A 27,855-nucleotide genomic window follows, 5' to 3' on the forward strand; every position below is an offset into this window, starting at 1 on the left:
TTTCCACTTGCAAACTTAATGGTCCCCACCTTTTTTTGTTTTTTTATAATCTTTAATGTTTTTTTCTTGAATTGTTGGTACAAGATAAGATAAAAAAAGAAAATCTAGAAAATGACAAAAATAGTCCCTTATATTTGGAAGTATGTTCAAAATAGTCCCTTAGTTTTCGTTCTTTAAGTTTGCCAAAAAGGGGCACTTTTAATCTCCTTCAAATGTTTAACAAACTCTACCTCAACCAATTATGCACTTTTTGGGAGTGCAGCAGTTTTTGAGATTTAACGGGATTTTCCTGATGTTTCTAGTTAAATCCTCTTTTTCTGTTACATCTAATCGGTAGACTTTGTTAAATATTTGGTGGAGGACCAAAAGTGTTCTAATTTGGCAAATTTAAAAGACTAAAACTGCTTAGATGATACTTAAGGGACTAGTTTGAACTAATCCCAAACATAAGGGACCATTTTTGTCATTTTCTTTAAGAAAGTCCAAACTCAAGTACAAGATGGATTCAGAGTGAAAAAGAGAACATTTTTGGTAATACTCATATTTTATTCTTATAACAACTTGTTCTACTCATGTATGTGACAAAGTTGAAGTTTTTATAGTTAAAGACTTATGGCTTTAGCCTGTTTTTCTGCTATGTTCTTTATATTTCATGTTCTTATGTTCAACTTAGTTAAAGTTGAGAGTACATCATGTCCAAAAGAGTTCAATTGTGGAAGACTTGGTAGCATGAGTTATCCTTTTTCAGAATTCAAGAAACCTCATTGTGGATTATCCAAGATTGATTGTAACAACACTTTTCTATATCCAAAAGTTGAGATTGAGGGTGTGTCATACAATGCTTACAAAAAGTGGCAATGGGTTAATGGTATCGATCTTTCGGACTCGATTCTTGAAGGTTATTTGGCTAATAGAAGTTGCAAATCCTTTGAAAGGAACTTATCTTTTCCTAATACTCCTTCTGTTTCATTTGGTGTATTCAATAATATCACTTTGTTCAATTGTATGAATGGTAGTAGTAGTAGTAGTGAGGAGATAGGTGGTTATTTTCGACGTTATGAGAACTACTCGAATTGTGATGGATTTATCTTATACTATCATAAACCAAGAACAGGTATAAGCCATAGTATTCCAGCTGGTGATGATCTTCCTGCAAATTGCTCGATTATTCGATTGCCTTTGAAGTATATTTCACCTACAGAACCAGTTCCTTCTGATTTGTTTGACCTGTTAAGTTCTAATTTCACATTAGATTGGGAAGTGTCTAAAGATTGTTCCAAGTGTTTTTATAGAGAAGGGCAATGCCAAAGTGACAGCAAAAATGACTTCTTTTGCTCCAAAGGTATTGGCATACATGATGCTTGTCACTTGTCTGACATTTGTTGCCTCCCAAGATGTTTACTATGTTCATGAATGTGCATTGTTTTCAATCTTATTGTGACTGATTGAACTATCATTTTTGTGTTCTTGCAGCTGCAAAAAGAAACTTGGGACTGATTCTAGGTGCAGGTACTTGACTATAATCAATAATTTCTATCTATAACTCTTGTGTTGCTTGGACTCTTCAAACAATGACATCTAAGTGCATGTTGGATCCTCGGAAAGTAGTGAATTTTTGGAGGATTCGACATGGGTACAATAGCATTTTTGGGGAGTCTGAGTAACATAGCAGTGTAACTAGAATTGCACAGAAATCTCCTATGTTGAGGGGTAACTACTTGTATCCATTTCAATACTACAAACTTAAAATGTAACCTGTTTAATATCTCATGTGATCTGCAGTGATTGGTGGATTTTTTATAATAGCAATCATCATAGTGATCAATATAATCTGCTGCTGCAAGAAGGGTAATAGAAGTTTTTCTAATGTTCTTCCAAGAAGCACCCCTTCAGAGCCCTCAACACAAAGCTACGAGTTAGACAGCGGGCTCTTTGGGGTTCCCGTCTTCTCTTATGCTGAACTTCAACAAGCTACTATGAATTTTGATTCATCCAGAGAACTCGGGGATGGAGGATATGGAACAGTGTACTATGGTAAGAAACTTTTGACAATGCAGATGTCTAGTCTAGCCATCACTTTCTTCTTTTTCGTTGATTCTAATTGTTGGATGCTAAAAAACTAGGGAAACTTCAGGATGGAAGAGAAGTTGCAGTAAAACGCCTCTACGACCATAATGCTAGGAGAAAGGAGCAGTTTGTAACTGAGATTGAAATTCTAACAAGGTTAAGGCACAAAAATCTTGTCACTCTTTATGGTTGCACGTCTAAACTCAGCGACCAACTCCTACTTGTATACGAGTATGTACCAAATGGAACGATTGCTGATCACTTGCACGGTCATAAGGCAAAGGAAGGTTCACTCACGTGGCCTATCCGCATGAAAATTGCTGTTGAAGCTGCTAGTGCTCTGGCATATCTGCACGCTTCTGATATAATCCACCGTGATGTGAAGAGTAACAACATACTACTTGATCAAAACTTCTGTGTCAAAGTCGGAGATTTTGGACTTTCAAGACTTCATCCAACTGATATCTCTCACATATCCACTGCACCACAAGGTACCCCTGGCTACGTCGATCCAAAGTACCACGAATGTTATCAGCTTACTGATAAAAGTGATGTTTATAGCTTTGGGGTAGTCCTTGTTGAGCTTATATCATCCATGACTGCAGTCGACTTCAGTAGACGTAACGAAGAGATCAACTTGTCTAACTATGCAATAAACAGGATTTTAAGGTGTGCATTCCATGAGTTGATAGACCCGTCTCTCGGTTTTCAGTCTGATGCAGAAGTTAGGAGGATGACTACTTCAGTAGCCGAGATATCATTTCGATGCTTGCAACATGACAAGGACATGAGGCCTACTATGGTTGAAGTACTAGAAACATTGCAAGAGATTCAACATGGTGAGTTTAAACGTGATAAGAAAATGGATTGTGATGGAAATACTAAAGAGAGTGTACAAGTCCCTCTTTCACCTGAATCAGAAGTAGATGTACTATTGAAGAAACTCAACAAGTTTCCAACTTCACCAAATAGTGTAACTCAAGTGTGGATTAGTGAATCTAGCACAAGTACCACTAGTACATAATATTCATCCTTTTTTTTGTTTCATAGTTCATGTAGATAACAAAAAACACAGAGAATATTGAGCCAAGTTATAACATAAATGAATATTATTGGGTACTTGTTTCATGCTCGCTTCGTTCTGGTTGTCACCTGTCTCATGCTCTTATTAAGATCGGGCGTAGTAGAACTTGGTAGTGGCACTGCATGAACGGTCCATCCGCCCTTAAGTTGTATTACCAACCATTATAGAGGAGCAGTCGACTTAGCAATTTCGAGTCTTCATCAAACCAATGTTTCATCCATTTAAGGTTGGAGTAGGAAATTCAGAGGTGGAGTCAGGATTTTCGGATTATGGATTCTAGATGCTAGTCAACTTATAAGTGAATTTTTAACAAAAATACAGGTTTGAGCCAAATCTACTGAGTTTTGTCGAACTCGTAAGTCGAACTGTAGCTCCATCCCTGCCTGGAATGAATATGCATAGATCACCTCTATTTATATGGTCCATTCTAGTGACAACATTCAATATATTGCCTGTCAAAACATATCCTGTTCTGAAGTAGCTTATACAAAAAACACCATAGAGTCCATTTCTTTATGAATGGCATAGCACATGTAGGTCTTATACAGTTCTTGAAAATGAGGCACACCAAATGCAATTCTAGAGTATGGATTTGCACTAAATATATTAAGTAGCGGAATCAAGATTTTCACTAAACAGATTCAAACTATAAAGAAGTAAATACATGAAAAAGCCAAGGGAATTCAACATCTACTATAATCTATCCTTAAAAGGTGTTTTTGTTAACAGAGGAGAACAAAGGCTCATTAAAGAAGAAAGAGTGAAAAAGTTTATATTATTGATCTTCAGAGACTGAATATATACATCCACGTTAACTAAAGATGCAGCAAAGTACTCCTAAACAAATGTCAACTGAAATTACTGCTTGCTGAAAATAAGGAACTAATCTTAAAAATAGCTGATAGACTTTTAAACAAACTAGAAAAGGGAAACAACTAAAATATAGGTGCAGTAATCCAACTTCCAATAAACACTACAATAATTGAGGCACAACAACAAAAGAATAATTTTGAATAAATAGATATTGTGACATTTTCAAAGGCGATGAACCCCCTTGCGCCCCTAGCTCTGCTACACTACAAAGTGTGGAGGCTTCATTTTCTCCATCATTGATCTCACTACAAAAATTGCAATGACCAACAAAAATAATAAAGGGAGTTCGAAAGTTAACTATATAATTATGGTGTTCAAGAATTCCACTATTCTAGATTTAGACTGGAAGTTCGTCTCAACTCTTAAGAATTCCATTAATTGACTAAATTTCCACATTTTATGAGTAATTTTAATAAATTTATCGAGTTTGGTTTTTAAAATAATTAAAAGAAAATTTTAAACAAAAAAATGCAAGTTTAATATAACTAAAATAGCAGTAAACCATATTAGATTGAATTTTTAATGAGCAAAATTTTGTATCTAATGAATTTGGAGTACCTCAAAGTAAAAAATTAAACTGATGCCAAAACAAGTAAAACAATTTAAGAATGAAAAACATTAAATAGAATCTTTTGGTTAAAAAACAATTTTCTTAAAAAAAACTACAAGATCTTGTGGTCATATTAGTTGATCTTGAATAGATTGATTGATTTTCTTAAATTTTGTCCAATATGGCATGCTTCATCCAAAGAGACTGGAAAAATACAAAATTAAGTATTTAATTCTTGGCCCATTTCCTCCATAAAATATTCCAAGAAGAGCCAAAAGTGAAAAGACTCATTATGCAATGTCCTTTTCAACTTTTAAAAGAGGGTACTCATTTTTCCTAACTACTTTATGGGGTCATCTCATATGTGGAAGTAATGATTTGACATGTCTCTTTATAAGAAAGAGTCCTATTTTAAAATTAGGATGATTGAGAACCGCTTATCTTTAATTAGATATTTTGAGTTCAAGTCTTGAAAAAAAATATTCTTTGATAAGGAATAATTTACCTTCTTTAGTGGGCTTATGTGGCATGAATTTGAATTAGTCGGATAAGTGAGTTTTAGACATTGGATGCCTCTTTGAACCATTAATAAATGGAAGGAAGGTATATAGAAAATTCCCTATTTTGTAAAAAAAGCGGTAGGATAGTTGAGAACTAGTTATCCTTAATCATACATCTCAGGTTCGAGTATTGAGAAATGAAAAACTTCTTGACAAAGAACAATTACGTTCCTTATCAGGCTTACGTAGAACGAATCGAAATTAGTCGGATCAGTGAACTTTGGACATCAAATGCCTCCACTAATAAATGGAAGGAAGGTAAATAGAAAATTCCCTATTTTGTAAAAAGAGTGGGGTAGGATAGCTGAAAACCGTCTATCCTTAACCGGATGTATCAAGGTCGAATCTTGAGAAGAGAGAACTTCTTGATAAGGAACAATTTACCTTCCTTAGCGAGCTTACATGACATGAATTTGAATTAGTTGGATCAATAAGTTTCGGACAGCGGATGAATTTTTTTTATCTTTGAACCGTTAATAAATCGAAGGAAGGTGAATAGAAAATTCCCCATGTTGTAAAAGTCACAAGGTCCCACACCCCATTTGGCCAATCTTCCATCAAACTGTCTTACTTCAAAGTCTTGTTTCCACATGTTTGAGTCAACTTAACGTGTCCAAAAGAAAACAACATTAATGCAATCCAATTGCTAAGCAAACAATAAAAACAAACTCTGCAGAATTCAGTTTTTTTCTAACATTCTTGGTTATTCTTGTTAATGTTGGATGTTTTCTTTTTTAATTTATCCAAAAGGGTTCATCATGGATTTTTTTTCTTGGTTTTGTGTCTTAATTTTCTTTCATTTTTTGTGCTTTGATTCAGCTCAAGGACAGAACACATACTACTCAAACTGCACTAAGGAATTCCAGTGTGGAAAGTTAAGTGATTTGAGTTTTCCTTTCTACAAATCCACTGAACTTAATTGTGGATTGTCCAAAGTGTATTGTGAAGCTACTCCAACTCCCTTAATTGAATTGGATGGAGTGAATTATCAAGCTCTTGAAAAACATGATGTTTTTATCACACTTAAGGACTCTAGTTTTGAAGAACTTTTGAAGAAGAACAGTTGCAAAATTTTTGATAAAAATGTTTCTGTCCCTATTTCTCCTTCAATCACATATCGATTCGATCGCTTACTCACTTTGTTCAAATGCAACAGAAGCCAGAAGAGTACACATGAAGAAGTTTTCAAGCCTAACAGATATCAAAGTTACAATGTCTGTCATAGTTTCATATTATACTATAACACAACAGTCAATTATGATTACAATCCAGGAATGTTTCCTCTTCCTATTGGCTGTTCATTTATTCGATTGCCCGTGTCACGAAGTTTAGAAGCAAAATCAAACAATAGTTACTTATTTCATCTGTTAACTGATGAAGTTATACTAGGATGGACTGTATCTGATGAGTGTAATCAGTGTTATTATACAGGAAGAAGGTGTCAAACAGATAATACTACTAACAATTTTCTTTGTTCTCAAACCAATACCAGCAAAGGTAAAGAGAAAATATTTCACATTAAAGATTTTGGTTCTTTTCTTTCTTGGTTTATCTTACATTTGCATTTTTATAGAGGTTGCTGGTCATCGTAAAACTGTGCAAGTGATTGTTGCAGGTATCTATCTTTTAACATTTTGTCTGCAATTTTGTTGTTGTACATCACAAGATTTAGCCTTTATGTTTTTATTTCTACAATGACAATGATACAACAAGAAGTAGCTATTTCCACCGCTTGAACCTGTGATCTCTTGGTCACAAGGCGAAAACTCTTATTGTTGTATCAAGGCTCCCCTTTCTCAATAAAAAAGATATAAAGAATCTAAAATATTTAACTTTAGTCCACGTTTTATTTCCGTTGATCGTGTTTTTTTCTTTCTTTTCTTCAGCTTCAGCATTTATAGGTTCTATTGTTGGACTCTGCGCAATTGCCTGTGTTCTATGGTTTTACATGAGGAGAAAAAATGATTCTTCACCATTTATTTCAAGAAATACATCTGGTATGTCAATGATTCATCACGAGCTGGAGGAACGTTGTGAATACTTAGGGATCCCTGTATTCTCCTATGCAGAACTTGAAGAAGCCACCAATAAATTCAGCTCCTCTAGACAACTTGGTGATGGAGGTTATGGAGTTGTCTACTATGGTAAGAAGGCATTTTTCATAGAAGTTACTCGCTCAGTTTCAATTTGTTTGTCTGGTTTTGACTTGGTACGGAATTTAAGAAAGTAAAGAAGATTTGAATCTTTTGGTCTTTTAAACTAAATATGTAGAGTGTACCAAAATGCCCTTTGATCTCGTGGCCTTAAACATTTCATGTGGAAAGTAAGAATTAAAGAGTTCTTAAAAAGAGAAAGAGGCATTCTTTGAAACTAAAAAGGAAAGTAAGACAAACAAATTGAAACGGAGGGAGTAATATTCCAAAGGCAATCCACAAAAGTCTGTTTTGTTTGTTTTGCTTTTCTAGAGGAAATGTACGTAGTAAGCATCTTGATCTAATAGCTATTTCTGTATGTTTTAAAATCAGGAAAACTTACAAATGGAAAAGAACTTGCAGTTAAGAGCCTATATGAGAACAATAACAGGCAAATGCAGCAGTTTATCAATGAAATTGAAATTCTCACTCGCCTTAGGCATCCGAATCTTGTAACCCTTTATGGATGTACATCAAGACGTAGCCGTGAACTCTTCCTTGTTTATGAGTACATTCCAAATGGAACAATTGCTGATCACCTGCACGGACATAGAGCGAAGGATAAGTTACTAACATGGCCTATAAGGCTCAAAATCGCCATTGAAACTGCTAGTGCGTTGGCTTACCTTCATTCTTCTGACATCATACACCGTGATGTCAAAACAACTAACATTCTCCTGGACAATGAGTTTTGTGTCAAAGTAGCAGATTTCGGGCTGTCAAAACTCTTCCCTAATGATGTTACTCATATCTCAACTGCACCTCAGGGGACCCCGGGATATGTTGATCCTCAGTATCATGAATGTTACCAGCTTACTGATAAGAGTGATGTTTATAGCTTTGGGGTTGTCCTTATCGAGCTCATATCATCAAAACCTGCTGTAGATATGAACAGACATATGCACGAGATTAATTTGGCTAACTACGCGATGAACAGGATACTAAAATGCGCGTTTGATGAGGTGATTGATCCATCTCTTGGATTCAAGACAGATGCTAAAGTTAGAAGGATGACAACATCAGTGGCAGAACTAGCTTTTCAGTGCTTGCAAGTTGTCAAGGACATGAGGCCTACAATGGAAGAAGTACATGAGACGTTGAAGACTATTAAATACGGTGAATGGAAAAATTATCACAAAAAGGATATCAATAGCTGTAATACAAAGACAAGTACTGTAAAAGTTCGTCGTTATCCTTCTGAAATAGATGATGCTGTGTTATTGAAGAAAAATATTCCAGCTTCACCTGATACTGTGATTGATACATGGGCTAGTAGCTCCACTTCTGCTAGTACTGGAGGGTGATATTCATAAACTCATTTTTCCCCTTCATGTTAGATACATATCAAGATTAGCATGATATCATTTTTATAGAGTTTTTTTAGCTTGTTTCAGCCTGTTTAATTGGTTGATGCTTAAGGTATAGTTCATGAACATATTAAATGAAGCTTTCTTAAAGTGTTAGTTATAGTGATATATGTATGTGATTCCTCTTTAGACTATGTTGCTCAAGATTCTCCTAAAATGTTGTCGCACCTATGTCGGATCCTCCAAAAAATACACTACTTACTTGTCAGCATATTTGAAAATTCTCTCTTTGGGTTATCCTGGCTTTGAAAATGTCTTTGCTACTCTTGGTGAAAGACATACATTTATGCAAACTTTCTTTGAAGCCAAGATCAAATGTGTAGCCCAACGTTTAATGAAGTGGTGAAAATCATGAAAATCTGCATTTAAATTTCAGCATAGACAAAAACCGATTTCTTTCCATGAGCTTTGGTTAACATAATTACTAAATACCTATACTAGTGGATAGAGTTATCTTATACGTATTGCCCTTTTTACGGGACTTTTCGTGTTCGTTTTCTCATTAATGATTTGGAATATATTGGCTGTCAAGAAAGCTAATAAGATGGGATTTCAAACTATGACATTCTTTTTCCACCAAGAATTGACCTACAATTAATTGTCTGCAGACAAATTCCTTTGTTAGAAATTGCATCCAAGAATGGGTCAATAACCAAGAATTATCCAATTAGTTTACAAGGTGGGGAAAAAAAAGGACCCCAATTTTGGAGCCTTCACCAGTCACCATTTTTACAGAGAGAGAGATGCAACAACATATCCAACGTAATCTTACAAAGACAAAGATATAGTAGAACAAATAATCAATTATCAGGAAACTATTCGCGCGCTTCTTTATTAGATCGAAATATAAAACTTCCTTCACCCGAAATAGTAAGTTACAAAAGAAAAAATTGAGCAATAGCAAACACTTGTTGCAAATTGCCTCCGCGACGAAAAAGGAAAACATCTCTAATCAATGTCTAGCAGTTAGATTATCAGAGTTACTCAATGGAATTAAAGGAGTTCTCTTATTCGAAGTGCTTTCTGATTGTTGAAAATTTTCGTCATTGTCTCCATGTTCTTTGGCTACCTTATGGGATTTACGTCTAGGATTGGGTTCTGAAGCCTCTTTTGAAAGTATAGCTCGTTGAAATATTCTGTGGATCATTTCATAACTGGTAAATGTAATAACAGCAGAGGGAGTCGTCCGTAGAAGATTGGTTCCACAGCCTCGATAGAATCCGGTCAGACGTTCCTGTTTGAACATCTTTTTTACACAATCAACAACCCCATTATATGATTTCTCTTTGTTTCTTACTTGCCCTTGTTCTTGTAGTTTAGAACGCACGACCTGGTCAAGAACGATAGATTAATAAGTACGACAGTGATTCCATGAAAGAACAAAGATGATCTTGGTCCATTTCCCGCTTACCTCATGTGGATAAGTCATTACAGAGGCAACTACTTTCGCCATCGAAGAAGCAATTGCTAATTCACCAGGGTTCAGTTTATTGGTATGCTTATTGGCTGGCAGTTTGAGAAAGGTATCATATGTGATCAATCAGATAAGAGACAAATGGATAACAAACTTCCGCAACTGATAAAAGAAAACAGCTTCTCACCCCTTTTTGCTAAGTATGATTTCAGCTTTTCATATGCTGGAAATTGGATAGCAACATGACTTATCCCAGCCAAAGACGGCAAGAGGCCACTGCAACCCAAAGGAAACGGAGATATCAAACCCAAGATAACTAGGCAGAATCAACATCAGGTGATGAAAATGGATATTGTTTTTTCTTTTTTTGGACAAGAAAAAATGTTTATTATCCTAAGAAGATGTTTTCCAGCTTCGCATTGTTGGTTAAAAGGGTATGGGACTGAAGCATCTCTACAAAGGATGAAACACATTAGTAAAAAGTTTGTATATGACTATCTTCACTATATAACTAACCTGTACAATCCGCGGATCCCTTCTTCATGTGCTATTCGTATTAAAGCAGACAATATACCTTTATAAGGAACTACACCCTCCCTCATTCCCTGTGTCTAAAGAATGAGGAAAAGAAAATATCAGGAACACGCTATAGAAGCAAATGCAAGTTGTTATTCAAATACTAATAAGGACAACCTAACAAAAACTCAAGTGGTATTAGAAACTTGTGCTTTAGCCTATGTTACATGAACTCTTAGCACACTTATGTTGAACTAGGATGCCTACTGTATCTGCACCATGGGCAGATCCTTACAGCAATGGGCACTACTATGATTACGCCTCAATTCCAAGCAAGTTGGGATTGGCTATGAGAATCTTCACTATTCATGTGGGTACACTTAAGCACGTCACCAATTTTATAAAAAATCAATTTCTGTAGTAGCAGAAATTATTAACTTTTTTACTGGCATATAAATCTCTTACCATACAGAGCCTCTTAGCAAATATTGAATCTAAAGAAAACGTGAACATGACCAAATTAAACATATAATATATACATATATATATTTATTTATTTATTTTTCCTTCCCTATGTTCTATTTTTCACTAAATTTGCATGCGCTGACCAAGTTAGGAATTTAACAACGAGATCCAAAGGAATATAAATGTCACATCTAGTATTTTTGAACCACTTTTTCCTCTACACTTAAAGTACTTTGTTTTTTTTTCCAAAAATTTATATATACACATAAAGTTCATGTTTACCTATTGCAGTGTGAAATATGCACATTACACATATTGATGGTGGAATGGAGAAGTCCAAGGGAAAGTGGAAGGAAAGAAGGTGATGTATGCGAAGTTCGTGGAGAGTAAGGAAGAGGAGAAAAAGCGGACAAATAGGGAAAGGTATAAGATGGCAAAGAGGAGAAAAAGTGGGCGAATAGTGTTTTATCGTGGCTTCTCCACTTCTTTTATTTCTTTTCCCAGCCTGCTTTGTATGCTTCTTCTTGAGTTGAGGGTCTATTGGAAACAACCTCTCTACCTTCCAAGGTAGGGGTAAGGTCTGCGTATACACTACCCTCCCCAAACCCACTTGTGAGATTGCATTGGCTATGATGTTGTTGTATTGATCAAGAATATATATATATAATGTAGGTCTTTCGAGACTACTTCTTTCCATATGATTTTATGTCTACATGTTGTAGCTCTCCAGGTATGGACCTATGTCAAATGTCCACAAACTCAAATCAACTATCCACAAGAAGGGTATACCCTTTTTCAAAAGAAGGTAAGTATAATATATATAGCACGAAATGTGCTTGAAATAATTATAAAAGGAATCCAACAAGATGATATATCCTTTACTTCACCAAAGGTATATATGAAACACAAGGGAACTCTTGCCCCAACATTTTGATTCAACAACAAAAGAAGCACAACACAGGATGTGTAATTGGGTAACAAGTTTGAACCCTACCAACTATTAAAACCTAACATTTAAGTGAGAGGAGGGTAGAGGGGCAGGCCCGTACTCCCCTGAGTTTCAAACCTGTGCCCCAATTAGACAGGATCAACTAACTCACAAGAGACTTCTCCATAAGAAGAGAAAGAAGAACATGGGAACTCATAAATCTCCATGAAGGGTTTCCTACCCTCAAAACTTTTCATTTTCCAACACGGGAAATCGATCAGCTTTGCTCCTATGTTTGGTCATATATCAAGAAGGTTCCTATCTTCAAATTCTGTTCCTCGTCATAAATTTTCTAGTCCCTCTGAAATAGCAGCTGCAAAGAAAAAAGAACTTATGCTGCTTATTGGATGTAATTTCCAGTCAAATGTCCCAAGTCTAACTTTTCTACTACCCATGCATCGGTTGGACGGGTTAATGCATCTATCAGGTTTTCTAAACTATGTGAAATCTGAATTCTTCTCTCTATTAAGAATTCTTGAAGTCTAAAACTATCTTTCATTAAAGTTTGTCATCTGTTCAGGTATCACCCACATGATGAATACTATATCGAAATATCGAAGGTTATCAACCCCATGATAGAAAAGTGAACATGCTCCATGTGCACATGAGAAACTTCTTTTTGGTATGGGGGAGGATAGAAAAACCAGAGGAATTTATCTTTCACTCACTATAGAGCAGCATAATCCTAATTTTATTAACAGGCTTAGATCCAGACGGTAGAAACTCTAATACTCCATACCAACAAAGACAAAAAACACGAGGTGATCTCTTCCCATCTGCCTAAGCCTGGTTGGCAAAGTTATCTGATACATGTGCTAGTCAGGTACCCGGTAAAATAGTCAAGTTACGCACAAGCTAACTCGGATACCACCAACATAAAAGAAATTTCTGACACTCCACATTTAAGCCCCCACAAGGAAAAAAATTGTATTTTACCTATTCCTATCCTTCTCTCTGATTATAGTTGATGAAGGAAAGCATACATGAATGCAATAATAGCACAATGATAAAGACTGCAGAAACTAGAGCAGAACAAAGAAATATACTCGCCGCCAATGCGGAAGGATGCCGCCGAAAAGAATGGAACACTGTTTATAGAAATATGAAAGGGCATTAACCATGGCTCCCTACCTACAACATCGCTTTCCCAAATTGAAGGAAGCCAATTTAATCAAATTGGTATTCTATTCTATTATATTTCTGTGCACTTATGCACTTAAAGACACAACAAGTGTGAACAGATGAATAAATCAACGCCAACTATATGAGAACATGAAACCTACTTGGAGCCGGGTCTTAACAACCCACAATGGATTTGTCGTAATGGATGTTGCAGCCCCTGCTCCTGCAGCAGCAATCATGTTCGCACCAATTGTAAGCTGCCCGTTGCTATCCACTGCATTTACCGCACAAGAAAATTCTTTTGGTAAAGATAGTTGTTAAGTTTCCTATTGTCTTCATAACAACTTCCAAATACTGAAGGATTAAATAACATGATGGCATTCAAACAAACATACAAAAAAGAAGTGATGAAAGCTAGTAGTCCAAACAAGCAGTAGAGTAAAAGTTCACCATGTGTATGCAACGAATCCTTGAGATGTCCATAAACTGTGAAGTACACCTGTAGAAGATGAATGGTTTCTCTCAAAACGGTTACTTATGTGGAAATTTCAGAAAGAAGGTGAGTGGATTCAGCATTTCAGCATGCATAGAACATATATGCCAACATGGAGTAAGTTGTAAACAAAACCAGTAAGATTACAGAGAACGTGATAAATCAACTTTTTGATTCCATAAAAAGCTATCCAGGAGTCCAATATGGCAATACCTGCCCCCTCCCCCAAAAAAGCCTTCTTGATTTTGATTCTTCACTAGTAATAACAGCAGGTATGTGGTGGTGTGCAAGGAAGGCCTAATCATTGCATTATCATAATAACAAAGAATGCAGTTCCATAAGAGACCAAAGAGAATATCTGAATATTATTTCATTCAATTGTGATGATTCATTTCATGAAGGAACTCCATTCGATTGCAATCCACAGAAGTAGAAATTGAACAAGACAATGCCTACCGCCCAGTTTGGAAGAAGAGCTGTCAATGTTGGTGAAAGGCCTCGATAAAGTCCCCTGAAACCTTCCGTTCTTATTATATTCTGTAAGCTTGTGACAATGACACTACCTGTTTGTTGCCCAAAGAATTCAAGGAATAATAAGTGTGCCAGTAATATGAATTTGGATTTTTCTTTATTCTTTACTTATTTTTCTAAGGTAACCATTGATCTTAATAGGTTTATCAAGAAGACCAAAAAACAATATATCTATCCAAAGAAGGAACAATATGAAAGACCAATTATCAGCTCCCGAAATCAATACTTGTTTAAATTAAGAAGAAAGCAGAACAAGCCCTAGAAAACTTCAGGAAAAAGTTGACAGCACCTCTCATCTAAAACTCACCAAATTATACTCACTATCAAGATGTGATGAGCTTAGAGTGTACAACGTAAAGAATGTGAAAGTTCATTTAGGAAATGACTACATCACATGTGGAAAGCAGAAATCCAAGGAAAAGCACCGAAAGCAACACATTGGACATCCTATGTTGGAGAAAATCGAAATTGGAGGAAACAGTGGCTCAAATGGGCAGTCTATCTGAGCTGAAAGCTGAAGGAACATGAAGACAGAGAAAAAACACAACAAAAGAGCTCTTCATCCAGTAACGAGCAGTCTTGTGAAAAAATGAAATCACTAAGCATCCAAGAAAAAAGAAAATTCCAAAATCCACAATGAAAAGTTTTTTGTTGCTATTTGGAGCTCAAAGAGATCCCACCTGTGCATAATGGTCGGATATATGTTTTCGTAGTCACACCTTTGTTTCGAATGAGGTAATTGTATAATCCTACTGTACACTGCCCTTAGTTTTATGCTAACAAATACCTTCTTAAAGAATTTAGAAGAATACATTGTGAATAAGTTGAGGACAAGGTGGGAAATATGGATATATTGTGGCTCAGTAAAGCAGTCAATCGGAATAACTAATACTTAAAGGAACAGCCAGACTTCTTTTATCTGACATATACTAGAACTGGAAAATCTTTGAATCCATTGTACTGTGTAAAATCGGGGTAGAAGTTGCCTTTAGAGTTTGATAATTTGTGTTAAATCCAAGTCAACTAGGAGTAAGGAGCAGGACCTGAAACGGTATATCTTTGTAAACGAGGAAAGCTCAGGTCTGTCGTTTATGCTTCATTGGATCAAATTAGCATTAATAATTCGCAGTCCACTTTTCAGATATGTTGATCTGAGTGGTCTTTTGCTCACACAAAAGGCAAACAGGAATTCTCGTGGTTGTTAAGTTATGAATACGAAGTGTTCTTACCTGCTAGATATAGGACTCCATTGACGTGTCATAAGGGATCTATAGATCATTACTAGAGCTATGAAATAATTCAATTAGAAGATCACATTAATCTTAATATATCATTTTGCATTTGTTCAATTGGAAGCACTTCAATACAAGGTATCAGTTCTTATCATTTCTAATAAAAGAGACAACGACGAGCACAAACCTTGACGACCAGATTGAGAAACCTGAGGCAGACCATGTACTTGCAGTCTTGTCTTAATAACATCCAATGGACACATAAATGTAGCAGCAATAGCACCTAAAAAACACCCAATGATACAAAAACAAAGATTTTTACAACCCCCAATCAACTCAAATCCACATTCAAATAGCTCAAATAACTCAAAGATCCAATGGACACATAAATGTAGCAGCAATAGCACCTAAGAAACAACCAATGATATGAAAGCAAAGATTTTTACAACCCCAATTAACTAAAATTCACATTCAAACAACTCAAAGATCCAATGGACATATAAATATAGCAGCAATAGCACCAAAAAGAACACTCAAAGATACAAAAGCAAAGATTTTTACAACCCCCAATTAACTCAAATTCACATTCAAATAACTCAAAGATCCAATGGACACATAAATGTAGCAGCACTAGCACCTAAAAAAAATACCCAAAGATAAACTAAGATTTATGCAACCCCCAATTAACTCAAATTCACATTCAAATAGCTCAAAAAACTCAATGATCCACTGGACACATAAATGTAGCAGCACTAGCACCTAAAAAAATCCAAACATACAAAAGCAAAGATTTTTACAACCCCCAATTAACTCAAATTCAAATTCAACTAGCTCAAAAAACTCAAAGATCACAAGGCAACAATTGACACTAAAACCCCAAATGACAACAATTGATTAATTTAAAAATGAAAAAAAGAGGCAAGTACATACCTGCAGAAGCACCAGCACCAGCATCACAAATGATACCTCTAACAGTCCTCCGGTCTCCGTCGACGGCGGTGGCCATTTTTACAGATTCTTGCCGGAAAATTTATACCCCAATAACCCCAACAACAAAAAATTGAAAAAAAAAACTGAAAAATTTCACCTTTTTTTCAAGAATTGAATGAAAATGAAAGAACCCTTGAAGATTTATCAAAGACCCAGGTGGGGTTTCATCATATACAAATACCCTTTTGGGTTTTCAGAGGAATGGGGACCGGTCCACTGACGTCTTGGACGAGTTATAGGGGTTGTGACTTAGCTTGATGATTCCTTATTGCTTTTTGAATTCGAAGAAGAAGAAAACAAAGAATTAGAATTTTGATATGGTCAAAAATATTTTCTTGGTAATTATTCTAAATTCGGAACGTCTGAGTCTATTAATATTCGCGAGATTAGAAACTTCACTATAATACGATAATAAAATGACAAAGAATTAGTGAATCATAATATGACGATGGGTTATTATCATATATGATAAACTATTGATTCAGCAGTGATAAGTTCTTACGTCATATTTATTTATGATTGATGGATATTAATTATAAACAATGTTTTTTCAAGAAAAAATTATTTTACTGATGTTTTTTTTGTTTATTAGAATTTCAACTTATTTTTGAATGGTCAAAAATATAAATGTAGGGTAAGGTGATAAGGTGTTGAATAATTTATGATAACTTGTCGATGGCAACCTCCAAAGAAATTAATAATATTCGTTTTTCTTAAAATAAAAGAATCAAATAGAATTTAATTCATGATGTTAATAAAAGAGTGAATTTAATATTAATTCCACTAATTAAGAAGGAGTCAAAATGATCTGATTAAGCCAACATATTTTATTTTCTTCTGAATCAAAAATATATATTTCAGTTAATTAAAAATTAAATATACAAGATCAAATGTTACAAAGACTAATATATAAAAAAAATCAATTAATTTGAACCAAAAGTGTTTTTATCCTTAAAAAGTAAAGTCTACTAATATTAAAAACAACTCAAATGCCAACTGAAATTTGTATATGTTTGATCACATTTTGAATGAATTTGGACATAGTCATTGTTTTCTTTTCTTTCTTTTCCTTATTTCATTCAATTATCTTTAACTATATCCTATATAATTATATCTATCACTTCACTATCAAAAAAACAATAAAAGTATTATATGATCTTTATATAGTTGTGATTGAGATTATTCTATGTAAGTAAATATATTTTTTTATGTATACTTCTCTTTTTGAACTATGGAAGGAATCAATTCTCCAGTGTCTTCTCACCTATCAATAAGGGCAAAACTCTCTCCTGGCTTTTTTTTAGTTTTTCATCCGATGTTCAATATCAATATTGAAGTCCCGATTAAAAGAAAAATATTCCTTAACAAAAATTTTATATACTCAAAATTCAAATCTGAAATTTCTAATTAACAATAAAAAAATGTTATTTGGTGGTTCTCCTGGTCATTACCAAAAAGTACATATTATATCTTTTTATATGCACCTTTATCATTAATCATGAGTAATTAAAAGGAGTGTATATATCACCTTAATCTTCTCTTAGCTATTATAAGTTAAGTTTATGTGTCAACCTGGTATAATTAAAAAGTATTAATAATATGTTTTCCCTATAGGATAGCCTATGTTCTTTCTTTTTGTTTATGTTAGTTTTGTGGTGGAGTTTGTAACTAAAACTTTTTCATGTTCAATTCTGGCTACTATAACAATTGCCTTTTTTATATGTTGGGTATCTTGTTCCATGCTTTTTCTTTGTCAAATTTCAAAGATACTGAACTTATATGTTTGGTTGACAGGTTGAGATGTAAAGATAATGAAGGAAAAGGACTTGAAGTAAATCCTATCTATACTTTTCAAAAATATTATCGCATTCATGTCAGATCCTCTAAAAATGCACTATTTTTGAAAAATTCGACATGCACTCAAAAATATTTTAAAAAATCCGAACAACATAGAGTAAATGTATAAAGTGAGGGTGTAAGGGCTTTCTTTTTACTCATTCAATGTTCAACACTCACTTTAGTCTAAACAAATTCAGATTCACGTCAAGAAATTTCATCGTGGAATAAGATGTTCTTTATTGAAGATGATTCCACTGTCAATACATAAAGCCGAAAGTGATGCTGGAATTTACAAATATTTTAAATTAGTTGAGATAGAAGAGAATTTCTTATAAATATGCATACAAATTGCTTGAACTCATTGGATCACAAACAACATTTATAATATGAGGGGAACAAATACAAACATATTAAAATTACATAAGTATATAGTTTACATATAAATCTATTTCGTAACACACATAATAATAAAGAAAAATATGTAAACGTGTGAAATTGCAGAAATGATTTCTAGTAAATTTGGTCAAAGATGGAGAAAATATAGCAACGACAGCACTAATATTGGTCAACAGTTGTTCCATTCCAGTTTTTCAAAGTTAAAATTTTTATTTTCATTGCCTTCCATGTTAGAACACGATAAAAAGAACAATCTGTTGCACAAAACACCTCGAGTTCACACAGGGTCCAAGGGAATGCAATGTAGGCAGTCTATCCTAATGCAAGTATCACTGGCTAATTCCACGACTTGTACCCGTGACCTGTAGGTCGACAACTTTATTGTTGCTCCGAGGTTCAGTTCATGTTACAACATGATAATGTCTCAAAAACATAGAGAAAAGAATAGAGACGTTTATGCTACGATACAACACTCAGCAATTTTGAATCCTTCAAACAAATATATAAATGGCAAGATTCTACTGACTGCAAATGCATCTGCCAAAATGATCATTTGCTAAGGTCTCAAGGAAGTCTCCTCTTAATAAATTTAAACAGCAGCAGGAGTTTTGCTGTCAATAGACTTGAGTACTTCTTCACCCATTTCCTTGCACCCAACCAATTTCTGAAGACAAGCGATTCAACAAATTTTATATGAAAGCGTTAGTTACTAAATAGTTTCAGCGTACAAATTGGTCAAAACTATGCATAGAGGTCTACAATAATCTAATTTTTCTCGTTTGTTGTATAATTGCCGCATGGACAAATGTCTTTAAGTGCCAGAGAATTAGAGATCAGCTAAAACCAAAGGAGAAAAATGTTGTTGGCAATTTAGTAATGGAGCTATCTAAAATAGATAAAACTCACATGTCCTGCTGAGTGAATGTCACCAGTACGGAATCCTCGATTTAAGGTGTCTAAAACAGCTGCTTCAATTCTCTGAGCAGCCTTTTCCTCACCTAGGCCATACTTCAGAAGCATAGCAGCACTGAGCATTGTTGCCAAAGGGTTTGCTTTATCCTGCATGTTTGCAGATTGTGTTTAAACATGAACATATGCAAATTTTCAAATTGCACAAAAGTTTGTTAGTAATTAAGCAGCAGGAAAAGGGGGAAAGGAGAGAAAGAAATACTAGAGCCAACCTGCCCAGCAATATCAGGAGCAGAACCATGTATAGGTTCAAATAATCCAGGTCCCTAGAGGCAACATGTGCCCAAAAGTAAAAAGGAGATTAAAGAATGTGTACTGATACGGAAAAAGAATCACTATTTCCAAAGAAATGAGATTATCCGGAATACCGTTGCACCAAGACTGGCAGAAGGAAGCATCCCGATGCTTCCTGTAATCATTGATGCTTCATCTGACAGGATATCACCAAATATGTTGTTTGTCACAATTGTATCAAACTGCATTATGATTGTTTCAAGGATCAACTCCATGGACTAGTGTGTCATCGATGTGCTAAGACCAAACTTGAGAAACAAGAATTGTAAAACCAAAGGTAAATGAAACCTGTTTTGGGTTGCGGACAAGTTGCATGGCTGCATTATCAACATACATGTGAGAGAGCTCTACATCAGGATACTCTGAGGCTAATGCTGTAACTCTCTTCCTCCAAAGCATAGAGGCCTGGCCAATATCTCAAAATCATGAACTCCATCACTATAGAGCAAGGAATTACCCTTAATGAATCAAGTATAGCTCATGGAATACAATCATAATGAGTACGTAAAAGATTTCATAAGAGTTCATGTTGTTCAAAATGAATCTACATGAACAAAGCATTGTCTTCCTATTTACCCTAGTTATCACAAAGAGGACCCTACGATAACTCCACATCAGAAGTTAAGGGTCGAGATGGATGCACAGATGAACCAGCCAGCTCTGGCAAGTCTTGCCAGTCCCCAATCATCTGAGAGCCATTTTGGACTTTCTTTTTTATTTCATCTTCATCGTCTTTCTGCCTTAAAGAAGATTTAACTTGCCAACAAATGGATTTTAAAAAAAAACGTTCAACCTCAATGCTCTCTTTATGGTCTCCCAGTTGCAATAAGTAGTGGAAAATTAGAGTAAACAATGCAAACTTTAGTCTATAGTACAACACTTTTAAAGCATCAACTGCTGAAGGGATAAAGAAGAAACTTGCTTAAAGTAGAGTAAATTTTGTTGATCACTTGATTTTACCATTCATACGAGTTATGACTGTGGGTTTCTGTTTTACCTAATTTGGTGTTGTATTTCCCATAAACAAATTCAGCAGTAAACACCTTGGCTAGTGTGAGATTGGTGGAAGATTCATGATTGAAGAAGAGCAGCATGAGAATGACTCCACTTAGGATTTTGCTGGATGATTGCAGAGAAAGATAAAGAGACAAGTGTCAAAAACACACCTAAACTATTCCCAATTTTTGAGATTCATACCTAAACTATTGGGAGTGTGAGTTTCATACCTAAACTATTACTTATTCGTTTGAGAAACACATCTCTCTTTTATTCCACTCGCATCATGGTGCGTGTACAACACTCTCTTTTATTTTAAAAAAAAAGTCACATCACATTCCACATGGACAAAATATTTCACCTTAATAAAAATTAAATAAATTATTAGAATTAGTTAAAATTAAAGATTAAAGTATTACTATTTTCCGCCCAAAAAAATTATAAAATAAAATATAATATAATATATTTTTCTTACCTCACTCCACTTTCTCTCACCACTTATAAAGAAAATTTTAAAAATTTTAAAAAATAAAAGGACGGGATTGTGGGGGGAGGGGGGAGGTGGAGGAGTGCATGAGAAAAATATTTTAAATTTTATTTTTTAAAAAAATAATTTCTTTTTTAAAAAAGTAATTTCTTTTATAAAAAAATAATTTCTTTTTTGGGGATAAAAATATTTTAGTCTTTAACTTTTAACTAATATTAATAGTTTATTTAATTTTTGTCAAGGTGAAATATTTTATCCATGTGGAATGCCATGTGCCAAGGTTTTTTTTTCAAAAAATAGAGAGAGTAGAGAGAGTGTATTACACACACCACTAAGGTGTGTTTCTCAAACTAATAAGTGATAGTTTAGGTATGAAACTCACACTTCCAATAGTTTAGTTATGAAACTCAAAAAAATGGGATAATTTAGGTGTATTTTTGACACTTATCTCAAAGATAAATGAACCAGTTGAAAGGTATTCTTGGAGAATAATGAGCTGCTTTCTAATTCTAGAGCCCGTTTGGATGGACTTAAAAAAAGTAACTTTTATGTATAAAGTGCTTTTAGAACTTTGAAGTGCTGAAAGTTATTTTTATAAATAAGCAGTTGAGTGTTTGGATAAAAGTGCTTATGATGTGAATTTTAGGGTTAAAAGAATAAAAAAAGGTAGTTTGAGAATTTAGTTAAAATATAAAGGATATAAAAGTAATTTCCATGGTCAAAGAAAATGACTTTAAGCACTTTGGAAAAAAAAGTTAGGAATCCTAACTTTTCATTTCTGACTGACTTTAAGAACTTTATAGCTTAAAGTCAGCATTAGGCAAACACGTCCAAAAGCTAAAAAGGGGCTTTAAGTTGGTTTTGGCCAATCCAAACGGGCTCCTAGTCTACTTCTGGTATAGAGAATAGATACCTTTTTGTATAGATAGCTGGGTAGTTGACTAGATTGTTTTTTTTCTCCAGAAGAGAAAGATAAATCATATATGTAGTGAAGACTATTCTGGCACCATGTTGGTGCAATTATTAATAGACTTATTTGCTTTATAAAATAAACAGAATTAGACAAGAAAATTGAAGGCAGATATAGAGGAGGAGAAAAGAAGGGCTGAGGAACAAGGAGAGAAAGATTAGCTTTTACCTCCAAAACATTTGCTTTATCCACGCTACATAGTTTTCCTCGACGCTTCCTGGCAGTTTCAAATGCAATACGAGCAATTCTGTCGATCTGAAAGGAAATTAAGCCGAATACTACTAATATAGTTTTGATCTCAATCTATCCTACTTTTAGTAACATTAAGGCATTACTGGATGTAGTTTCCTTGTGAACGTCAACAGTAATTGAATGACAATGAAAGAGTTAAGTCCGATAAGCAAAGCTAATAACTTGAAATTTTTGCAAACAAAATGATGCTTGACAATAGTTACAAGATAATAAATTCTTATATGGTTGTCTGTCCAGAGATAAATTTCAGAAACTGCTCCACCTGTCATAACTAGCAGTTAATCGTACTAAATATATAAAAGAAAACAATATCAAATCCTCGAATGGAACAAAATCAACCTACATATCAGCTTCAAGCCAAGCAAACAGAAATAGCGCGACTGAACTACTCTTCCAATCAAAACTAGAAAGAAACAGAAAACCTCATCAAATTCTCCAATGCAATCTCAAGTGAAAATTCACTTGACGCTATCATGCAAAAGATTTTTTTTAAAAAGGTGTGGGTGGGATCCTTTTGCTGGAAATACTGAATAACATATTGGAAAGTTTGTCATATTTAGCAAGCACAGCAGGAGTAGTTTTTTAGGCAAATTACCTCATATGCTGCATACACTTCAGTGTTGAAACCTATTTCCTGACCATTTTCATTAGTGCTGAAACCTCTTGGTTTGCCAAAATAAATACCTAATTAACACAAGGAAAAACAAGTAAGTTGCAATCATGGAGAGAGCCAATCTTGAGAAAGAGAAGTCAAGAAACAACTTAAAGATGACGGAAGTTAATTTGAATATCATGCCCGTAACAATTCCATACTAACCTCCTGTAAGTTCCCTAACAACCATTAGGTCTACACCCTCAGCAACTTCTTTCTTCAAAGTTGAAGCATCTACTAACTGCATTAAGTGAGGAATATGAATATGTGGGAATCCGCAGAAACTCAGAATGTAATTAATGCATACAATGATTTGAAAGAAAAGTTCATGAAGAGTATGTTTCCGGTTTGGCAATAAATGATAGTGAATGATGGCTTTGCAAAAGAGAGACTAAATTTACCTAAGTTGTGCGGACTCTTCACTTTCGATGCCTCACCCGTGTCGGATTCTCCAAAAGTAGATTCTCCAAAAATATACCACTTTTGGAGAATCCAACACGCACCCGTAGACTTTTTTGAAGAGTCCGAGCAGCAGGTTGTAACAGTAAAAAAAAAGGTCATGTTTTCAAGAGAAAATGCAGGTCCAAAGAAAAGATGAATATTAGTAAACGATGAATAAAAGTTGAACTCATGAACAAGCAACTTACAAGTATCCAATGCGTGTTAATAGACAATCCACTTCTAGCATATTTTGCCACGTGTAACTCATAATGGTTTCAACTAAAACATTTAATCCGAATACTTTTAAAACAAACTAGCCAAAAGCAAAAAGTCTTGAGGTGAAGAAGGAATGGGGGAGGATAGCTGGGCAAAGAGAGAGAGACGGACAGTTGTACAGGACAAGACTTCTGGTTGCCATCATGAAATCCTCACATATGATGCATTTCCTCCTCTCTGGTTGATCATATTACAAAGTATATTTTCACTATTGACAAATCACCAACATTGAGTTCGCGTATTAGGGTAGAAGGCTAGCAGGGGTAGAATGTTGTCTTGCCCTGTGATGGTTTAGGGTTGGTCTTAGGTCTAGGCGTGCCATTATAGTTGTGTTGTTATTGCCCTTGATTATCCCATTATCTTGATATTGGTATTGTCCTTGTCTTGTAGAATTTGCATCGCTTTTCATTTCAGCTGCTATGATATATATATTGTGATTCTCCCTTTCTTGGGAATGTTACTTTGAGCCGAGGGTCTTTCGGAAATAGCCTCTCTATCTCCATGAGGTAGTGGTAAAGTCTGCGTACACTCTACCCTCCCCAGACCCACTTGTGGGATTTCACTAGGTATGTTGTTGTTTATGCGACAAAGCACCTTAGAACGTTTGGAAACATACCACTGATCTTTCTCATTTTTCTTTCTTTCTTTTTTTCTTTGAATAGGAACATAACTGATCCTTGTAACACAATTTAAAAGTAGGCGTAAAAAGAAGAAAGAGGTAGAGGAAATCTAATATTGGACCAACTATAACAATCAAAGAGAAGTGCACTAGGGACAATAGACAACATACTACGGAAAATACCCATTTGGCCCTTTTTATCAGTCCCATACTAAGTACTTAAGAACGCCCACTTCCCCAAAATTAAAAAAAATGAAGAAAAAAAAGAAGAAAAACTCTCTACTACATTGCTCTCTCTCTCTCTCTCTCTCTCTCTGTACCACTCAATGACAAACCAATCCTGCCAGCTCTATTATGCTCCAAATGGTACTAGTCTTGTTTCGGAAATCATGTTAGCTTGCTGAAGGAGTACCAGTGGTTAATTTGTGCTGTAGGAGGTTGCTCGTGTCAAAAAGTGTAGGGAGATGTACATGCTCTCCATGTGAACCTTTCTACTCATTTTCTGATTACATGAGTCCATATCTCATTAGTTCATGCAAAAACTTTATTTTTTAAATCCAAATAGGTGTGTCAAAAGAATTCTAAACCCAGAATTAAATTAGACAATTTCCCTTTTTATGCTAAGTTTGAGATTATCAGTTGCAATTTTCATATGACAAAACTTGCAACTTGTAAGTCAAAAACATTTAGCCGGTTAGCAGTTTAAAAATTCTCTCAAATTGATATGACAGTCTTTTTTTGGTGATATGTACAATCTTAAGAAACTGAAAACAAAAATTACCTGTGGTAAAACAGTGGCTGGTCTCAAGTTAGCAAAGACCTGCAAACCTTCTCGAAGTTGAAGCAATCCAGTCTCAGGCTTCAAACGCTTCTCATTGTTGTCCCATTTATATCTTTATATTTAGATGCAAGAAAAATCCAGCGCAAGAAACAAGATATATGAGATACAATCAAAAACAACCATATGAAATATAACAAAATGTTCAGAAGAAGACTTACCCTCCAATTGCTCCAAGAAGAGTAGCATCAGATTGCTTTGCAGAATTAAGTGTCTCATCAGGCAATGGCACTCCTACAGCATCCAATGCAGCCCCTCCCATAGGCATCTCTTCGAATGCAACTTCAAATCCTGTAACGTTTCCAAGAGTTATATCCTTTTAACCCTTTGGACATACTTTTGCTTTTGTTTGCAAATATTTTTGTTGCACCTTCTCGGTGCTTTTATCAATATGATTACCAATTCTCAAAAGGAGTTATATCCCTAACCCAAAAAAAATCAAATGAAGAGTGAAAATCACCACATAAAAGTTACTCCTTTTGTCCCAAGAAAATAAAATGGAGCTGTATACCAGGGTCAACAAATCTAACTTCCAGTATGAACGACACCAGTAGTGTCTGGGCCAGCTTGGGTGCTAAAAGGTGGCAGAGCCACAGCCAGGGATATTAAATTAAAAATCCCCTTCTTTGGAAAATCATTCCGCACAAATAGGACAAAAACAGTTTCATTCCCATATATACTAACTCTGAATCCCAGGAAGTTTTCATTGTAATGCCAAAGGTAGTTCAAAAATTGCTTTAGGACACACTTTCAAATCTTTTGAATTCCCTAGTTAAAATTCTTGGCTTCGCCACCGGAGCTAAATAGTATGAACTTGGACATCAAGTTACAATTTTTTTACTCATTAATATTCTTAAAATCCTACTCAAAATCAATAAACTATTTAACTTCAAAAGAATAATAGTGCCACAACAAATTCAAATCAAGTGTGAAAATAACCACATATAAGTTAGTCCCCTGTCCAAAAAACAGTTTGAGACATCCACTTCTTAATATTTTCCAATACGATTTAAGTTATATACACTAACACTCGGTAAATTATACTCCCGCCGTTTCAATTTCATTTTAGTCCATTTCAAAAAAAAAAACGTCTTTTTCCTTTCCTGGTAACTCTTTACTTCTAGCTTTCCACATGGCACATTTAAAACCACAAGATTAAATGATATTTTGGTACATTCTACATATCTTCAGTGTAAGACTACAACATTCAAAAGTTTCTTTACTTTCTTCAAAATCAGACAAACAAATTGAAATGGAAGGAGAAACCTATAATAATAGCAGGTTACTTGTTATTCTTACCAGATTACCAATTAATTATTGTCAATAGATTTACCATAACTCCTGATTGTATAAACATTGTTTACCTGTCATCATAGAAGTTAAAACTCATTTCAAGATAAGAGGGAGTTGATTTCTCAAATGATGACTCAACTATTTCTTATTATCTCATATAAGAGGGAGTTGATTTCTCAAATGATGAGCAACTATTTCTTATTATCTCATAAAGTTACTTTCTTTGTCAAGAAATTTATCATAACTCCTGATTGTGTAAACATTGTTCAAGTAGTCATCATAAAAATTAAACTCATTTCAAGATAAATGGAGTTGATTTCTCAAAAAGTCACTTTCTTTTCCAATAGATTTACCATAACTCCTGATTCTGTAAACACTGTTTACGTCAATCACCATAAAGTTAAACTCGTTTCAATATAATATGGAGTTGACTTATCATACATCGCTCAACCAATAGTTATTATCTCAAAAATCATTTTCATAAAGACTTAGTTTGACTTCTTGAGATAAATAACTATTGAGTGACGATTTTGACAAATCAAACCAATAAAATGCATATATTCAAAATCATACTAAAATCAAATTAAGTACCTTTTCGAGATAAAATGGAGTTAAACCTTTCGTATGGTAACTCAATTAATAGTAAGCTTGACTTATGACTATTTGAGAAATCAACCCGATAAAATGCATATATTGATATACCTTCAATGGATGCGACTAGTTGGATGGCATTTTTGGCAACAGAAATAACTTCAGGGCCAATACCATCGCCGGGAAGAAGAGTGATGTTGTAGCTTTTGGTGGGTGAGGCAGCGGAACAGCGAATAGTACCCCATTTAGTGCCATGTTTGGGTATTTGTTTTGAATGGAATTGCTTGAAAGATGTTGCAGTAAATTGTAAAGAAGAAGAAGAAGAAGCCGCCATTGATGAGGAATGTGGTGTGTGCGCTGAAGAAGACAGAATTTGGTGGAATATCAAATCAAATCGGTTCATACATACGGGTTTAGGCCCAATAAGCCCCTATTTGTTTAGACTTTAGACTATTGAACTTGTATACACCAATTAATAGTTGGACCAAGGAAAACTAC

The 27,855-nt window shown here is 34.7% G+C and overlaps 4 protein-coding genes across 4 annotated transcripts; 2 read left to right on the plus strand and 2 right to left on the minus strand.

The window, feature by feature from the left end:
- Positions 1–561: 561 nt before the first annotated feature.
- Positions 562–3,170, plus strand: LOC129879934 (LEAF RUST 10 DISEASE-RESISTANCE LOCUS RECEPTOR-LIKE PROTEIN KINASE-like 1.1). Its single transcript, XM_055953689.1, has 4 exons — positions 562–1,342; positions 1,474–1,509; positions 1,783–2,034; positions 2,124–3,170. Exons 1-4 carry the CDS (start codon positions 613–615, stop codon positions 3,089–3,091), a joined length of 1,986 nt encoding a protein of 661 aa, XP_055809664.1. The 5' UTR covers positions 562–612; the 3' UTR covers positions 3,092–3,170.
- Positions 3,171–5,752: 2,582 nt separating this feature from the next.
- Positions 5,753–8,827, plus strand: LOC129879935 (LEAF RUST 10 DISEASE-RESISTANCE LOCUS RECEPTOR-LIKE PROTEIN KINASE-like 1.1). The gene is made up of 4 exons (XM_055953690.1): positions 5,753–6,631; positions 6,708–6,749; positions 7,021–7,278; positions 7,660–8,827. Exons 1-4 carry the CDS (start codon positions 5,857–5,859, stop codon positions 8,628–8,630), a joined length of 2,046 nt encoding a protein of 681 aa, XP_055809665.1. The 5' UTR covers positions 5,753–5,856; the 3' UTR covers positions 8,631–8,827.
- Positions 8,828–9,497: 670 nt separating this feature from the next.
- LOC129879936 (nicotinamide adenine dinucleotide transporter 2, mitochondrial) lies at positions 9,498–16,853 on the minus strand. The gene is made up of 9 exons (XM_055953691.1): positions 16,385–16,853; positions 15,642–15,737; positions 14,148–14,254; positions 13,649–13,697; positions 13,360–13,472; positions 10,624–10,718; positions 10,295–10,383; positions 10,105–10,199; positions 9,498–10,023 (listed from the first exon to the last, which is right to left on the minus strand). The coding sequence occupies exons 1-9, from the start codon at positions 16,458–16,460 to the stop codon at positions 9,646–9,648; spliced, it is 1,098 nt and encodes a 365-aa protein (XP_055809666.1). The 5' UTR covers positions 16,461–16,853; the 3' UTR covers positions 9,498–9,645.
- A 1,817-nt stretch (positions 16,854–18,670) lies between these two features.
- On the minus strand, positions 18,671–27,783 carry LOC129879941 (3-isopropylmalate dehydrogenase 2, chloroplastic-like). The gene is made up of 11 exons (XM_055953698.1): positions 27,469–27,783; positions 25,635–25,764; positions 25,417–25,528; positions 23,465–23,540; positions 23,243–23,331; positions 22,564–22,650; positions 20,231–20,347; positions 20,017–20,124; positions 19,861–19,914; positions 19,586–19,738; positions 18,671–19,343 (listed from the first exon to the last, which is right to left on the minus strand). The coding sequence occupies exons 1-11, from the start codon at positions 27,758–27,760 to the stop codon at positions 19,269–19,271; spliced, it is 1,293 nt and encodes a 430-aa protein (XP_055809673.1). The 5' UTR covers positions 27,761–27,783; the 3' UTR covers positions 18,671–19,268.
- Between the last annotated feature and the right edge of the window lie 72 nt (positions 27,784–27,855).

This window comes from Solanum dulcamara, chromosome 2 (genome assembly GCF_947179165.1).
Source record: "Solanum dulcamara chromosome 2, daSolDulc1.2, whole genome shotgun sequence".
In the NCBI taxonomy this organism is placed as follows: domain Eukaryota; kingdom Viridiplantae; phylum Streptophyta; class Magnoliopsida; order Solanales; family Solanaceae; genus Solanum; species Solanum dulcamara.